Consider the following 19200-nt stretch of genomic DNA (forward strand, 5'->3'; position numbering starts at 1 on the left):
TTGTCATGTTAAAGGGCCATTGTAGTGAAGAAAAAGACATGCTCTCATTTGTTAGAGCATATCATTTTATCACTGTCCACCCTGCAGAAGGGTTAAGCACATAGTTAAAGTACGTAAAAAAAAACTGCTGTTGACCCTATCAGCAGCGCTAGTCTCACAACCCAATTGTGCAGATAGAGCTGTTGATTGGTTTAGCTGCATTTTCTACTCGGGATCAGCAGTTCTCTGCAGCTCCTGCGTTGTACTTTAACTATGTGTTTAACTCATTTGCACGGGGCGGTTAAATGCAAATAGTTGAAGGGTAGATGGTCAAAAAGATATGCTCTAACAAATGAGAGCATGTAATTTTTTTAATATAATGGCCCTTTAAAAGGAAGTGATGAGTACATTTAATTGCATCACTCCCAGTTTCATATTGTGAAATTGGGAACATAAATTGCATTTTTATTTTCTCAAAATATATTGATTGTGTTCATCAGACATGTGCACCGTTATTATATTATTCACCCACAATAAAAGAGCAAAGGAAACAATATAAAAAAGAGCCATCTAATTCAATAAAATGTCACAAGATATTAAAAATTGTGTTTGGCTGAATCGCCAGTAAATATAAAAAAAAGTGCCAATTTTGGGTCAGCAGTGAAATCACACAACTTTTTTTTTTTAATTATTATTTTGCATAAATGACTGGTGGTAATATGTCTAAGTATATTTATTACTTTTATATCCCTTTAAAGTGACAGTAAACACCTGGTAATTAACAAGACATTGCTGTTGTGTTGCTATAGCAAAACGAATCGGCTTACTTCTTTTTAAAACAAATTAAAGTGATAGCAAATTAAAGGGTCTTTCATGATTCAGATAGAACATACAATTTTAAACAACTTTCTAATTTACTTCCATTATCAAATGATCTTTTTGTTGTTATCCTTTGTTGAAATGCAGGAATGTAAATTCAGGAGTGTGCATGTGTCTTCCATTCTATGTGACAGCGGTTTTTCAGCAATATTATACATTAGTAAGAACACTAGATGGCAGCACTATTTCCTGTTATGTAGTGCCCCAGACATGTGCAGGCTACCTATCTAGATATTTCTTCAACAAAGAATAACATGAGAGAGAATAAAATTTGATAAAAGAAGAGAATTGGAAACTTTTTTAAAATTACATTTTCTATCTGAATCATGAAAGAAAAAACTTGGTTTCATGTCTCTTTAAGTAGTTGTTAAACTTACCTGAATAAACTGTGACATTCCCATGTATACCACTATACAATGTTAAATTTCAGACTTTTATGCCATACCTGTTTCTTCATATTCCCTCTGCCTCTTCCATTTGCTTTTCTATAGTGTAGTGACGTAGAGAGCAGTCCCACACGTAGTAGGTAATGCACGCTGCTCTTGGCCAATACTGGGAAGATGAATCTAACTGGATGCACTCACACACAGGGTCCCCTCCGGCAACACTCCACAAAGTCCCAAAGCACATTAAAATCATAGAGCCGCACGGCAACGCTTGTTATTGGGTGAAGAGAAACATCACAGAAGGAAAAAAAATACTCCATTGAGGGGGGCAGGATGGGGAATTAGACAGTAGTAAAGTTAATAAATACATTAAAAATACTTATAAGCATTTTTAATTTGGAAACAAAAATATAATTATGCATTTATAAAACAGAACTAACGGAACATAATACGTTAATCATTAAACTTTACTATGACTGTAACATCCTTTTTACTGCAATCATTTTTCAATAGCCAATCTGGGTTTTTGTCCACAGACAACGAGGCTAGCTAAAGTCAGTATAACATGCATTGTTTTAAGCAAAGTTAATTAGATTTGTTAGTAGAATTAGCCTTGAAATGTTAACAGAGTGCATTTAAAATTCTGAGAAATAGAAATTGCTAAATTACATGAAAGAGGGTAAAATAAATAATGAAAATATCCGTGTTGTTTCATTATACATAACTAAATATTTCCTTCTTAATACAAGGAAAATCCACGGCTTCATTCCTTACTGTTGGGAAATACTGAACCTGGCCACCAGGAGGCGGCAAAGACATCCCAGCCAAATGCTTATATACCTCTCCCACTCCCCCCCCCCCCAGTCATTCTTTACCTTTCATCACAGGAGGATGGCAGAGAAGTGTCAAAAGATTTCGGAGTTGTTCCTCAAGAGGAATATATGCCTTTCGTTATGGAACTGGAGTTTTAAGTAGTTTTGTCAGCCTGTCAGTGAGAGCCCTGACGAAAGTTAGAGTCTGGAGATGCAGGGAGAGTCTTTCTGTGAACCCATCCAGACTGCCTGTTAACAGCTCCTTAAGCAACCAGTGTTGACGAGTTTCACTGTCTTCACTCAAGTCCATGTCAGGAGAGGCTGTGTTTCTGTTCCACAGCATGGATTCTGGTTAGATTGTTTCAATTTTTACTTAGTGTGACTCCTTTAAACTTTATAGAGTCGTGGGTTAATATCTCCTGAGGAAGGTTATTGAACAGGGGGGATTGATCAAATGTGTTTTATTTGATTTATGCTGCTTTATGTGTGAGATTTATTTGGGCTCATAGACTGTTGTTATGGGGTAACGGAACATACAGGTGTTTTACTTTCACTTTGAATGCTGTGCAGCTTGTAGCTTGGCGCGCTTTTTCTCATAGCAGGGGCAGTCCTGCATTGCGCACCACGTGAGCGGGTGTGGTCACACTTTCGTTTTCTTTTTCCTGACTTAGTTAGCTGTCGGAGAGGTCGCTTCTTCTCTGGTTTCCTGGGTCTAGGAGGTGGTGAGTGCCCCAGTCATTGGGGGTATAAAGGTGCCATTTTTGTGAGAAATAAAAAGTGCATTTATTCGTATCCTACTGTTATCGCAAGCTATGGAGGATCCTGATATGCTTGAGGGTACTCCCTCTATTCCTAATAGTAATACCTGTCTATATTGTGAGGAGGCCCTCTCAACTATGTTCCATATGCATCAACAAGGTTATTATGTCTAAGAAGGTTAACCCCTTTAGTACGACTGAGCCGTCTACCTCTGAGGACTTACTGTTCCGTGAGGTGCATACCCATCAATCATCTCCATTGTCACATGCAGCTTCCTGTGACACACCTGATCCTCTGTCTGGAGGGAGCCTTTTACCATCAGACTTTACCACGCAGTTAAAAATGGCGGTGTCTGAGGCCCTTAGTGCTCTTCCTCGCCCCTGCTAAGCGCAAGCGAAAGGTTAAACATAGCTCTCCGGTCCAGGGGACATCCAGTGTTTTGCTTGATTTGTCTGCCTTTCAAGTATCCCAGGATGGGTCACACTCTGAGTCGTCAGGGTTAAATTTCTAGATCGGAGTCTGCTACCTGTAGGCCTCCGGCTGCAGAGGAGCCAGCCTTTAGATTTAAAATTGAACACCTAAGTTTTCTTCTAAAGGAGGTTCTGTCGACATTAGAGGTTCCAGAGGCCAAGTTGCCTGACGAACCTTTGATACCTAAATTAGACAGGGTGTGCGAGGACAGGGTAGCCCTGCTAACTTTTCCTGTCCCTGTAAAAATGGTGAATATTATTAAACGAATGGGATAGAATTGGATCTTCCTTTTCCCCCTTCGTCTGCCTTTAAAAATTATTTCCGGTCCCAGACTCTCAGCTGGAGTTGTGGGGTTCCATCCCTAAGGTGGATGGTGCTATCTCCACATTAGCTAAGCGTACTACTATCCCTCTTGAGGATAGCTCGTCTTTCAGATTGCCGATGGATAAAAAGATGGAAACTTTTCTCCGAAAAATGTTTCAGCATACGGGATATTTATTTAAACCGGCAGCGGCTGTTGCCTCGGTTGCTGGAGCTGCCGCCTTCTGGTGCGACTCCTTATCGGAATTGATCGAGGTGGAAGGTCCCCTCGATGTTATCCAAGACAGAATTAAGGCTTTGAGAATTGCTAATTCTTTTATCTGTGATGCAAACATGCAGATTATTCGCCTGAATGCTAAAATCGCTGGTTTCTCAGTGCAGACGAGTCGAGCGCCCTGGCTGAAATCCTGGTCTGTGGACTTTAAGGGAAACATTTTATTTGGTCCAGGCTTGGACTCCATTATCTCCATGATTACAGGGGGCAAGGGTGCCTTCCGACAGCAGGATAAAAAGAACAAGTCTAAGGGACAAGGTTCTAATTTTCGTTCCTTTCGTTCTGAAAAGTCCCAACGTCAGCAATTCTCCTCTTAAGCTTGAGCAAACTAAGAGCACTTGGAAGCCGGCTCAGTCCTGGAATAAATCCAAGCAGAACAAGAAGCCCGCCGAGAACAAGTCGGCATGAAGGGGCAGCCCCCGATCCACTGCCGGATCGTGTAGGGGCAAACTGTCACTGTTTTCAGATGCTTGGTCCAGGGACGTGCAGGATCAATCAGTCCTGGAGATCATAGCTCATATACAGAAAAGAGAGAAGCCTTTCTGGGGTGCATGCACGATCTGTCCTCCTTGGATGTCATTGTCCCGGTTCCTATAGCAGAAAGAGGTTTGGGATACTACTCAAACCTGTTTGTGGTCCCAAATAAAGAGGGAACTCTTTACCCAATTCTGGATCTAAAGTGCTTAAACAAATTTCTAAATGTCCCCTCATTCAAGATGGAGACAATAAGGTCCATTCTTCCTCTAGTTCAGGAAGGACAGTTCATGACCACTATAGATCTGAATGATGCCTACCTTCACGTTCCAATCCACAGGGACCACTACCAGTTTCTAATGTTTGTGTTCTTGGATCAGCACTTCCAGTTCATTGCACTTCCGTTTGGTCTAGCTACAGCCCCAAGAATCTTTACAAAGGTTTAAGGTTTAAGGAGCTCTCCTGGCTGTCACCAGAACCCATTGGATGGCATTTCTGGTTCACGCACCATCCTGTAGTCTAGCAGAGGACCATTCGGTATCTCTTCTCTCTCTTCTTCAATCACATGGATGGAAGATAAACTTAGAGAAGAGTTCTCTTATTCCAAGCACCAGGGTAGATTTCCTGGGTACTATAATAGATTTAATATCCATGAGGATATTTCTCACCGACCAGAGATGGTGCAAGCTAGCTTTGGTATGTCTTGCCCTCTGGACCTCCTTAAGGCCATCTGTGCCTCAGTGTATGGAGGTAAATTCATTTTGCCAGGTTCCACTACAGCTGTGCATGCTGAGGCAGTGGAACGGCGATCATTCGGATCTGTCTCAACAGATTTCCCTGGACAACCAGTCGAGAGAATCGCTCTCTTGGTGGCTCTGTACAGATCATCTGTCCCTAGGGACATCCTTTCTCAGACCATCCTTTGAGATTGTGACCATGGACACCAGCCTCTCAGGATGGGGAGCTGTTTGGGGTGCCAAGAAGGCACAGGGTCTGTGGTCTCAGGAGAACGCTCCCTACCGATCAACATTTTGGAGCTTCAAGCAATCTACAATGCTCTGAAGGCTTGGCCTCTTCTGGGTTTGTCACTGTTTATCAGATTCCAATCAGACAATATAGCCTTGGTGGCTTACATCAACCATCAGGATTGAACGAGAAGCTCCCTAGCAATGTGGGAAGTATCTTTGATTCTGTCAGTGATCCACATTCCGGGTGTGGACAACTGGGAAGCGGATTTTCTCAGCAGACAATCCTTTCATCCGGGGGAATGGTCTCTCCATCCCAAAGTGTTTGCGGAGATATGTTACAGGTGGAGGACGCGGGAGATAGATCTCATGGCATCTCATCTCAATACCAAACTACCCAGATTTGGCTTGCGTTCCAGGGATCCTCAGGCGGAGCTAATAGATGCATTAGTGGTGCCTTGGAGGTTCAGTCTAATCTACCTTTTTCCGCCATTACCACTCCTTCCTCGAGTTGTGGCCCGCATCAAGCAGGTCTCAGAAATACTGATTGTTCCATCATGGACGCCAAAGATGTGGTTTGCGGACCTAGTAAGGATGTCATCTTCTCCGTTATCTTGTCGCAGGGATCTGCTGGAACAAGGTCCTTTTGTTCATCAAAATCTAGATTCTCTGAGGCTGACTGCATAGAGATTGAACGCTTAGTCCTAGCCAAGAGAGGTATTTCTGAGAGAGTTATTGATACTCTCATCCAAGCTCGTAAGCCGGTTACTCATTGCATCTATTATAAGGTGTGAAGAACCTACTTATTCTGGTGTGAAGAGCATGGTTTTCCTTGGCATAAAGTTAAGGTTGCCAGGATACTGCTGTTTCTCCAGGATGGTCTGTTGAAGGGTCTTTCAGCCAGTTCCTTGAGGGGACAGATTTCGGCCTTGTCTGTTTTACTGCACAAGAGGCTCTCTGAGCTTCCAGATGTTCAGTCTATTGTTAAGGCTCTGATTAGGATCAGACCTGTGTTCAGATCTTTGGCTCCACCTTGGAGTCTGAATTTGGTTCTTAAAGTTTTGCAAGGGGCTCTATTTGAGCCTATGCATGAAATTGATATTAAAATATTGTCCTGAAAAGTTCTCTTTCTACTGGCTATTGCCTCAGCACGCAGAGTATCTGAGATTGCCGCCTTGCAATGTGAGCCTCCTTATCTGGTGTTCCATTCGGATAAGGCTGTCCTACGTACTAAGTTAGGGTTTCTCCCTGAAGTTGTGTCAGACTGTAACATCAATCAGGAGATTGTGGTCCCTTATTTGTCTCCTAATGCTTCTTCTTCGAAGGAACGTTTACTTCATAATTTGGATATGGTTTGTGCTTTGAAGTTTTATCTTCAAGCTACTAATGATTTTAGACAAACTTCCTCCTTGTTTGTGGCATATTCTGGGAAGCGTAAGGGTCAAAAGGTCTCTTCGACTTCCTTATCTTTTTGGTCTTATCCGCGTAGCCTATGAAACAGCGGGACATAGACCTCCTCCGAGAATTACGGCTCATTCTACTAGAGCAGTGGCTTCCTCTTGGGCCTGAACAAGGCCTCTATGGAGCCAATTTGTAAGGCGGCTACCTTTTCTTCCTTTCACACTTTTTCTAAATTCTACAAATTTTATGTTTTTGCTTCTGCTGAAGCAGCCTTCGGGAGAGAGGTTTTGCAGGCTGTGGTGCCCTCAATTTATGGTCTGCCTCTTTTTTGTCTTTCCCGTTATAATTCAGTGTCCTTTAGAGCTTGGGTATAAGTTTCCCAACAGTAAGGAATGAAGCAGTGGACTCTCCTTGTATTAAGAAGGAAAACATAAATTATGCTTACCAGATAATTTAATTTCCTTCTGTACAAGGAGAGTCCAGGGCTCCCGCCCATGTTTCTCCGATGGGCGGACTCCTAAATTTTGTGTTTTTCTGGCACCTTTTATACCCTGATATTTCTTCTACTGTTCCTTGTTCCCTCGGCAGAATGACTGGGGGATAGGGGAAGTGGGAGGGGTATTTAAGCCTTGGGCTGGGGTGTCTTTGCCTCCTCCTGGTGGCCAGGTTCAGTATTTCCCAACAGTAAGGAATGAAGCCGTGGACTCTCCTTGTACAGAAGGAAATTAAATTATCTGGTACGCATAATTTATGTTTTTATATAAAAATCTCAAGATGATTACTCTACCTTTAAGGCTGTCAGAGGACCAAATAAATGAATTTTGTCATGAAATTATTTTAAACTTAAGCATACATTGAACTTATAAAAAGTTTAAGCTTAAAAATGACCTCTATTGATGTCTTAGTTGCTTCTATTGAAAGGCACTACTGCTTCTGGCACTTTTCACTCCTATCTGTTTATGCTGTGTATTACTTCTGTATAAACTCTAGAGGGCAGTGCCTGACACAGGCAATTCCTTCAGGACTTTCAAAAGAAACAAGGATCCATTTTCAGACGTAAATAATTAAACTTTTATGTTGTTTTTATTTGTTAAAATCCTTTCAGGGCTAACGTGTCCCTTAACAGGACATTGTAACCAAAATAGCATTAAACAAATTGACTCTGAAATACCATAAAGACATATAGTGGATATGAATTTGCAGCTTAGGGAACATTTACAAGTAAACAGTGCTTCACCACCAGTGGTTAAATATTTCAGAAATCTGCTGTTTACTTGCAGCTTTTGTTTTTCCTTTTCCAGACACTAGTGTTGTTTACTTCTCATCCTGTTAATTATGTCTTCCATTTGTGGGAGATAAATTATTCATGCAGCCATAATCACTGAGTAGATATCATGCAGAGATCATATATTAATGTGTCTGCAATGTGGTGCAAGCTTTTATGATTATTTGATAAACAGTAGAAAAATATATGAACTGATATCACCAACTTACTGAAATACAGATGGATGGATGAATAGATAGACTAGAAGACAGACTAAATATATACTATAGATAAGGTACTATAGACAGATCCAAAACGAGAAGGCAGCACCCCGGAAAAAATCCAGCAGACTCAACAGACTCTCATATGTTAAAAGGCAAAAGTTTAATATAGACAGACAGACTGACTGACAGATAGCTATTGCTGATAAGCTCAGGTTGCATGACCCCTGTTTAATCATATGATTGCAGTACTTCCAACAATGAAGTTACAAAGTCACCTTGTCAGATATTTAACTTTCTGACTCAAGTCAGGAGCCAAAATGACTTTGCTGTAATAATCATTACAACATATTTTAAACAAAAGCTTTCCAGTATAAGTGATTGTGAGAAATACAGCAAATACTACTAGGTTCCTTCTGTCATCAAACATGTTGTTTTTCTTTAATATTTGTGGTGTGAGAAAAAATGAACTCATGATACTCTACACTCTGGAAACAGACCCAAAGGAGCTGAAATCCCTGCTTACCCTACATGTTAATACTGTTACATTGAAGAGGGTGAAAGATATAAACCAATTCATTTTACAGGGTCATATAGACCTCCATGATTACAAGGCCCTTTTTCCTGATATATAGTTCTAAATGACTAAATAAAGCAACCCATGCTTCTAGCAGTTAGGCCACGCCAACTGTTTTGTGCGAAAATTAAAGCTCTAAGCTAGAAACCTGCCTGGGCACAATAATATGGCTGTGTTGTGTTGTGTAACCCGTAGAAATGATGTGGTTTGTACAATCCTATGCATGTTTTGTGCAGTAGCCCTTTAAGGTGTTCAGACACAGCTCCATTTCTTCTTTGTTATGGAATGTATGGTCTTGTGAAATGTATGACCCTGAAATCATCCTTAAGTTTCAAGGCTTAATAAATCTAGAACTATTGTATGTTAGTATATGAATTTCTACCTTACAGATACTCTTGACATCTCAGCAGCACTCCAGAAACTGGAGTGATTTAATCATTTAATTGCCACGTGCCATACTGACATAATAATCACACAGTTTTATATATGAACAGAAATCTCATTGTTGTGAATGCCAATGTTCATTTAGCAGTCCAAACTGTACTAGCATTCAGCTTGACATTAACTGAAGTACACTTTCAGGTTGTGCGTTTACTTCGGAAGTAAATAGTTTGTGTGTGTGTTTGGTGAAGGCTATATAGTCAAGAACCTGTGTCTGTAAAATGGAAATAATTCATTGGGATTTTTATGTTTTTTTTTGTTTTTTTTTTACAAATCTAAAAATTAACATTTTACAAATTTTATTAATTGAAAAATGTTTTTTTTTTTTTTACGTGTAAGCATGCATCATAGGAATTATTTTGCAAGTTGTAGGTCGCTGATTATACTTTTCATAATTGCTACAAACCTACTTATACACACATCACCAAAACCTTACTCACAGGCTCCTCCTAGGAGGGACAGGAATGAGACAGAAATGGAGCATGCTTTTCCTCAGCTACAGCCATTATTCATATGAATAGTTCTGTGTATTCTATATTAGGTATAATTATAGTATGGCATCAGAAGCAAATGATTCCCTATAAATCTCTGGTAGGCTTACTCATGGTCGCCAAGCCTTAGGTTAGAGATCTCTATAGACAAAATCACAAGAGGTAGCCCTACAAAAACTGCTTATAGGTAATGTGCTAGTGTTATATCATTAGAAAGAATGAATACATGAGTTGTTTAGTAAAATATCTGTGTAAATCTCTGCCCAAGTTATAAAGACTGGTGCTGCCTTAAATCATTAGAATAATTTCTGTGTTCTTATGCTTGACTAGTTCTGTTGAGTTGTATTTGGGGTTGTTTAATGTGTTAGGATAATAAAGTTATATCACTTGGCTTCAAAACATTCAAAATCAATATAAACCTATTAAGGAAACTTTTTGTCTTTAATGCCTCACACCATCCCATTATTAAAATTGCTGTACAATAAATACTTAAAAATAATTACTGCAATTTAATAAGATATGTTTTTCCTGTTCAGGTTTCTAACATACAGTCAAGAACAGCTTTAGTCACATGGTCTCCACCCAATGGCTGTATAAGTGGAGATAAGCACAGTAATGGCCTCTCGCATGTATGCAGTTATGAGGTTGCCTTATCAGACAAAGGGAGAGATGGGAAATATAAAGTCATTTACAGGTAATATAATCCATTCTAAGCATGAATTAAATAATGTGGGTGAGATGAGAGGATAAACAATTAAAGAATAATTGATCTTCAGTCTATATATGGCAGAGCATTCTGGGACATTTTCATGAAAGGATTAGGTTGAACCATTGAATATTTTGTTAAGCATCAATTGTTTTCTACAAATTTTAATATAAAGCATTCTATAGAAAATATGTTTAAGTTAAAGCCTTATAAAATCATTTAAATTTCATATATAAAGGTTATAATATGGTATCTGGAAAGTCTTTCAATAAAATGAACATTCTGTATACATCATTAATTAAATAAAATCAACAACAATAAAAACCGCCAGTGAATGATGAATTCACTTTCAGATTGTTACAGCGACTACTGAGTATGAGGTGCAGGTGAAAACACAAGACCAGGCTCTAGTCCATACTTGTTACCACCATCAAATAGAATGTCCTCAGCACCTAGGTTCTTCAATTATCCTTTATTAGGCACGTACAAAAGCAATGTGACGTTTTAGGGTTGCCCCCTTAATTATACCATGATATGTTAAAGGGGGCAACCCCAAAACGTCACATTGCTTTTATACGTGCCTAATAAAGGATAATTGAAGAACCTAGGTTCTGTGGACATTCTCTTTGATAGTTAATGATGAATGAGTAGTGTGTGAATAAGCATAATGATTTCAGCTATTTTATGTATTTAGTAACTTGGCTTCATAAGCGCCGCTGGCGGCATGCTGAGCATCATATTTCATTTACAACTTATGGTCCCAACCACAATGAAAGGGTTCAGCAGTAAGGGGCAAATAAAAAAAAAAGTCTCCTGGGAAGTGTTTTCGGAATAAATCATTTAGTGGGAAATCCCATATGGATATATAACTTTTTCCCTCCTGTAGGTGCATGCTTAACTTTGGTTCCTAGCTGCTCTTCTACCTCAGCTGTGTTTTTTTCTATTCTTTTAGTGCAACCAATCAGAAGCTCTACCTCCTGTCTCATAGAAAATAATTAAAACACACACCTACACCAATCTTTACCATGGCTAAATGGTTGCCCTGATACCTATTTATAGTACAGAATGTGTGAGGTTGTTGATAATTTCTATGTATGGAGTGGGGGACATTACAGCTTCTGACTGGCTCTTCCACCCTTTTGCACAAAACAAAGAACAGCAGAGGGAGAAGGATGGACAGAGACTAAAGTTACTCTAATGTTTTATATGCAATGCCATTCTACATATCATTTAGAAACCTAAAGCATCAATAAAGTGACTTTATTTAAATGCAGATGATAAGAGATGAATATTATGTTTAGTGGCCCTTTTAAGGTTAAGACTGATTTGCATTTAATAGCAAAGTTTGTAGCCTGCTCTGGCCACCAAGTAGTTAAACTCACTACAGCATATGAACCTGACTTTTAAATGAATGAACCTCCAGTGTTTCTGCACAACAGTGGTTGCCCAGTACTGTGTATTTGTCTTTAATATTGATGGTGTGCTCTCAGCTGATGACAGCAGCCAGAATTAGGTTTGTCTTTCATATTATTCATTCTTCTTGTACAATTTGTTTCTGTAGCGGAGAAGAATTAGAGTGTCATTTGAAAGACCTCAGGCCAGCGACAGAATATCATATAGGTGAGTTATAACCTTGGAAAGTAACAGTGGCACTTAACACTATGGGAAGTATTTTGTGCAGCACCGACCAATAAATATTGATTGTTTTGTGTATTGCATTTATTGTAATTGCAATTGAGTTTATTTCTTTCAAAAATGAATTTGTAAACGCATAAGGCCAGATTTCAAGTGGAGTGCAAATTTTTGCGCGCAAGTGTTAACGGATTTTTATGGTCATTGCATGTAAGTTAAACTGCGCTCACATTACAAGTTGAAAGTTAACGCAATCGCTTAAGTGCAATTGAAGTTAACGGCTCGTCGACCTCAAAACTCTGGTTAACTGTTTCGCAAACAAAAAAGTGTAAAAAAACATCAAAAAATACATTTCAAAATGCAGTTACACTCATAATAACACCATCTAATGACAATTATTTTAAAAAAAATATTGCACACAAATGTTATAAGGACTCAAAGATATGATGATGCCTTATAAAGAGCCTTAACATAGACATACATACATATACATGTCTAGATGTGTGTGTGTATGTATGTATGTATGTATGTATATATATATATATATATAATATATATATATATTTGTGTGTGTATATATATATATATATATATATATATATAATATATACTATATATATGTGTGTGTGTGTATATATGTATAATATGTATGTGTGTGTGTGTATATGTATAATATGTATGTGTGTGTGTGTGTATATGTGTAATATATATATATATATATATATATATATATATATATAGAGGTTGAGTTTCAGAGTTCAGCGCACATAGAATGGAGAAAAACAATAACAAATTATGGTGCAGTATGTCAGTACTAGGCAATCAAAAACTAAACGTGAGATTTAAATGTGCTCACCTTGTTTAACCTCAAACATGTGAGGTATGTTGGAAGCATGGAGGGGATGTAATCCCTATCTGTGCTAAAGATGTTTCCAGCTGGTATGCAGAAACTTTTAGCAGGTGGAAATCTTGATATCCCTGGAGTAGAAATATGTTGGTATTTCAGACAAACTTCTCCTCTCTGGAGTTAGTAGAGACACTTTAATTCTTTTTGCTGGATTTCTTTCCTTGTTGCTGTTTATTTCTTTTCCCCTTCTTTATACTTGAAAGGCTTCTCCTCTCTGGAGTATGGTATAAACTTTATGTATGCAAACCAATTGGTGCTCAGTTTACATACTATGAGATCAATTGTGGATATTAATTGCAGCACTCATGAGATGTGTATAAATGAGCTTGCAAGGACACAAAGTGAAATTTAAAATAAAAACACTTTTATTTTCCAATGTCCAATAAAAAATGATAAACAGAAATCCTCTTTGATAATAGTCCAGATCATGGACAGAATAGGTGAGCAGTTGAAATATAGTATATTTCTCTAAATCCGGTAGTGAGTTTTTTTCTTATCAGGGCTGGTGCAAAAACAGCTAGCTGATAAAAATTAGTGATATTGTGGTATAGGATGCTGTAAGTACAGCTGAAGGTAAATTCCTTGCGGTGGTTTTGAGCTCTGAAAAGCTACCAGAGTTCAGGTGGATAAGTTGGTGTTTATGATGGAAAACCGTAATTAATAGTTACATGAACTGCTGTAAATACAGCTAGATGATGATTCCTTGTGGTTTTTTGAGCTCTAGATAGCTTCACAATATCCGGATGGATGTGGATTTTTAAACCTGTCAGTGACAGGGTCCGTTGCTGAAGTGTTTTGAAGCTTGGTCTCCCTGGACCCTCTGATGAAAGTGAATGTAATTCACGAAACGCTTAAGGGCACGCCCACTTCTGACATCACTTCCTGTCCAGGCAGACCAAGCTTCAAACACTTCAGCAACTGACCCTGTCAGTGACAGGTTTAAGAATCCACATCCATCCGGATATTGTGAGCTATCTAGAGCTCAAAAAACCACAAGGAATCATCATCTAGCTGTATTTACAGCAGTTCATGTAACTATTAATTACGGTTTTCCATCATAAACACCAACTTATCCACCTGAACTCTGGGAGCTTTTCAGAGCTCAAAACCACCGCAAGGAATTTACCTTCAGCTGTACTTACAGCATCCTATACCACAATATCACTAATTTTTATCAGCTAGCTGTTTTTGCACCAGCCCTGATAAGAAAAAAACTCACTACCGGATTTAGAGAAATATACTATATTTCAACTGCTCACCTATTTCTGTCCCTGATCTGGACTATTATCAAAGAGGATTTCTGTTTATCATTTTTTATTGGACATTGAAAATAAAAGTGTTTTTATTTTAAATTTCACTTTGTGTCCTTGCAAGCATCATTTATACACATCTCATGAGTGCTGCAATTAATATCCACAATTGATCTCATAGTATGTAAACTGAGCACCAATTGGTTTGCATACATAAAGTTTATACCATACTCCAGAGAGCAGAAGTCTTTCAAGTATAAAGAAGGGGAAAAGAAATAAACAGCAACAAGGAAAGAAATCCAGCAAAAAGAATTAAAGTGTCTCTACCTAACTCCAGAGAGGAGAAGTTTGTCTGAAATACCAACATATTTCTACTCCAGGGATATCAAGATTTCCACCTGCCTAAAAGTTTCTGCATACCAGCTGGAAACATCTTTACCACAGATAGGGATTACATCCCCTCCATGCTTCCAACATACCTCACATGTTTGAGGTTAAACAAGGTGAGCACATTTAAATCTCACGTTTAGTTTTTGATTACCTAGTACTGACATACTGCACCATAATTTGGTTTTGTTTTTGTTTTTCTCCATTCTATGTGCGCTGAACTCTGAAACTCAACTCCATACCTTTTTCCTTCACATTCCATTTGATGATAGTGGAATATTCAGAAACTAGCTGCCATTGAAATATATCAGGAGGAACTAATTAGAGCAAAATAACCATTTGCAACATATACAGCGCAGATCAAGAAACACCCAAGCAATATTATATATATATATATATATATATATATGTATGTGTATATATATATATATATATATATATGTATATATATATATTGCTCACAGATGACTCCAACTCATGTTTCTGCATTCAAAAATAAATATATGTTCTTTTGAATGAAGAAACATGAGTTGGAGTCATCTGTGACCTATGTAAATCTCTGACTACCACTGGACATAGAAAGTGTGCAAAGCCAAACTGGATACATATAGATATATATATATATTGTATTTACATACACATATAAACACATATATATATAAGTGCTTTGGAGTCCTTTCCCAGTTAAGTAGATGAAAACATATAAAGGCATATTTATGCAATATTAATTTTTTATAAAGTGTCATGATAAAAGTGTATTTACTGTAAATATTTTATTTTCCAATGTTCTGTACCTAGGAGAATATGTTCTTAATATTTATAAATATATATGCCTATATATATTTATATATATATACATATATATATATATATATATACTACAGTATCTATACCTATATATAGTAATGTGTGTGTGTATGTGTTTATATATATATATATATATATATAATATATATATATATATATATATATTATAGTACCATAATACCATCAGATATAAGTAGATATATGTGTTTCTGAATAATATAAGATATTCTGCTATGTGCAGAACATTGGAATGTGAAATATTGAGAATACATGAGAATATGCAATCAGGTTTGCGTGAGAGGGGGGTGACTTCTATGGGGAATAGGTTATCACACGCAATATTCTAAGTTCAGCTTTTGCGCACGTCGAGTAAGTACAAGAGTGATAACTTTTTACTTTCAACTCATAAAATGAGCGCAACCCGACGTGCACAAAAAGTTCTAGCGCAATAAATGCTCGAGCAGGAGTGTTAATTAGAGCTCCACTTGTAATCCTGGGCCATAATGTAAATGAAGCTACAAGAGCATTGTTTTACAAGTTGCTAATCACTCAACAAAGAATACAAAGACAATGAAGCATATTGATAATAGAAGTAAATTGTTTAAAATTGTTTGTTCTATTGGAATCATGAAAGACAAGCATGTCCCTTTTAATGGGCAATATATCATATGCCTTATACCAAGGAAGCTAAAGCTAACCTTGCCTTTATGCTATGATACATTTTTGTGAGATTCAGAACAGTTACACAGAATACATTTAAAAGGGAAAGTCAAAAATAAACTTTCATGATTCAGATAGGGCATGCAATTTTAAACAACTTTCCATTTTACTTAGTTGAAAGCTAAACCTAGGTAGGCTGATATGCTAATTTCTAAGCCGTTGAAGGCCGTCTCTTATGCATTTTGACAGTTTTTTCACAGTTATACACTGCTAGTTCATGTGTGTCATATAGGTAGCACTGTGCTCACTACTGTGGAGTTATTTATGAGTCAGCACTGATTGGTTTAAATAACTGAGATAAGGGGACAGTCTGCAGAGGCTTAGATACAAGGTAATCACAGAGGTAAAAAAAAAAGTGTATTAATATAACACTGTTGGTTATGCAAGACTGGGGAATGGGTAATAAAGGGATTATCTATCTTTTTAAACAATAACAATTTTGGTGTAGACTGTCTCTTTAAGTAAGATATTAAAATAAATATTTCCGACAAGACCACAGATCACACTAGTTACTGTGCCTGGCAAAATAACCATAAATAGTGCTTTTATTTTGTAATAGTGAGGTTATGCATCATCAAACACTATATATGGAATTATCATCGTCTAATTTGAAAGGAAAAATACTGTATATCATAGACTCAAGTGTGATTAAAAACAAAGTCAAAGGTGGGGGAGAAAATAGAAATTTGCCTGAAAGCCTTTGTCACATAACTAAAGCCACCATATAAAGAATAACTCACTTGTGTTTGTGAGGATTTTGTGATTGGAAACTATGTTGTTATATTTTGGCCAGACATAGCAGGCAAAATCTGTGCAGCATGTTCATACAGGAGAACTTTTGCAAATATATGTTAGGGAGTTTGAGTTTTTACTTAGGTGATGAGGCAGTGACCTGTTGAGAGTAATATAACAGTTGAGAACTTTCTGTGCACATTAAACCTGGTGTCATAAAGTTTAAGAAACGTATTTATGTTTGTTTGCAGAGTGTATGCAATGAATACATCAGTAAAGGGATCCGGTACAGAGCCTGTCAGCTTCACCACTCATAGTTGTGCACCTGAATGTCCTTTCCCACCTAAACTTTCTCACAGAACCAAAAGCGCACTATCGTTACAATGGAAGGTAAGTCATGAAGTTCAAGTAGATTTTATTGATTTATTATTGAGCTCACTGGCTGCTAGGGATGACTACAATTCATTGTGCAGTCCTCTAGCAGACAAGGGTTTACTGATACTCATTGCTGTGTGGAGCTAATGGCAGCCTGTGCCTTTGTGTTCAAACCAATGAGGTATTCAATGTATGATCCCTTATACAAATTAAAAGAAAAGCCCCTGTACATTGTTTCTTAGTTCAGGGGTCGACAAATCTGTTTAAAATTTAGGAGCCAGTAAGAATATTTAGAAGCCAGACATACTTCTAGAAGCCAGACAGAGGTATTTGTATATAAATATATATCAATATAATTTTTTGCATAGAAAATTAGCACATCTAGGCAAGTTCCCCGCTTACGATTCCCCAGTAAAACTCCACATACATTGTTACCAATGCACCAGAGGATTCTGGGTAAGATATGCAAATTTGATATGCAAACACAGCGATCCCTTAACAGGATTATTGCAACAACACAAAAATCACTCACTAGACAAGCTTGTTTAGTTCTTTTTAGAACTCGTCAGTAGGAGATAGATTTCTGGTTGTTGCATTGATAAAGCTAATTTCAGGGTTAAATCAAAATTCATTAAAATTATGGGGGAGATCCTGTTAAGGGATCGCTGTGTTAAAACAGTATTTGAAGCAAAAAACCTGAGATTTTGCATATCTAATTTGCATATCTTACCCAGAATCCTCTGGTGCATTGGTAACAATGTATGTGGAGTTTTACTGGGGAATCGTAAGCGGGGAACTTGCCTAGATTTGCTAATTTTCTATGCAAAATTTTTTACTGATTTATTTTTGAGACATGGAGGATTTTAATCTCAGATTTTAAATCCTCCCATAATTTTAATTAATTTTGATTTAACCCTTAAATTAGCTTTACCAATGCAACAAATAGAAATCTATCTCCTACTGACGAGTTCTAAAAAGAACGAAACAAGCTTGTCTAGTGAGTGATTTTTGTGTTGTTGCAATAATCCTGTTAAGGGATCGCTGTGTTAACAGTATTTGAAGCAAAAAAAACTTGAGATTTTGCATATCTAATTTGCATATTTTACCCAGAATACTCTGGTGCATTGGTAACAATGTATGTGGAGTTTTACTAGGGAATCGTAAGCGGGTAACTTGCCTAGATGTGCTAATTTTCTATGCAAATATTTATAATGATTTACTTTTGAGACATGGAGGATTTTAATCTCAGATTTTTATCTCCCCCCATAATTTTAATGAATTTTTATATAAATATATGAAATATAACCCAGAAAGTTAGGAGCCATGGGTAAATTTCTAAGAGCCAGTGGCTCCCTGGCTCTTGGGTTTGTCGAGCCCTAGTTTACAGTATTGGACCCCTATATTATTTTATGCATTTATACATTTGTGTCCTCAACAATACATTCTAGCTTTTAAAAATGCATTTAAATGGCTTGCTTGATTAAATGGACATAAAACATAATAGAAGTGATTATAACATCTTAACGAACATTCTATCCAGTGTAGAAGCGCAATACATTGAGTTGAACAGAGCGATTGGGGAGGCTGTGATTAAAAAAACAAGCTAGTGACGCTGTTAAAAAGAATGCAGAGCCAGAAAGGAGGGCTATGAAGTATATATTTTTAGGAATTTTGGGCGCATAAAAATATAATATATAAGTAGAAATTACAAACATAAATTTAGCAGGCACATGTAGCACTGCACAGTAAATCTTTCTGCCCCCCTCACTACTGCTAGCAGTGCTAAACTCATCAGCACTTTGACACAACATAATGTACTGACTGTGCAGGTTTACACAGTGTTGGGCAGGGTTTATGTACACCAGTCAGATTAAATTTAGAAACCAGATGTAGATAAGGAGGAGGCTATAGTGTATTGGTCACAAGGGGTGGTGCCGTGAGGGGAGTATTAATACTGGGGCACACTTAT

At 37.5% G+C, this 19200-nt stretch overlaps 1 protein-coding gene across 1 annotated transcript in view; it reads left to right on the plus strand.

The window, feature by feature from the left end:
* FNDC3B (fibronectin type III domain containing 3B) overlaps positions 1-19200 on the plus strand; it is a 546318-nt gene that overhangs the window by 329262 nt on the left and 197856 nt on the right. The window contains exons 8-10 of the mRNA XM_053710139.1: positions 10252-10409; positions 11983-12040; positions 17106-17248. Of these exons, the coding sequence (XP_053566114.1) occupies positions 10252-10409; positions 11983-12040; positions 17106-17248 (359 nt within the window). The remainder of the gene's footprint in view (positions 1-10251; positions 10410-11982; positions 12041-17105; positions 17249-19200) is intronic.

This window comes from Bombina bombina, chromosome 4, assembly GCF_027579735.1.
Source record: "Bombina bombina isolate aBomBom1 chromosome 4, aBomBom1.pri, whole genome shotgun sequence".
In the NCBI taxonomy this organism is placed as follows: Eukaryota; Metazoa; Chordata; class Amphibia; order Anura; family Bombinatoridae; genus Bombina; species Bombina bombina.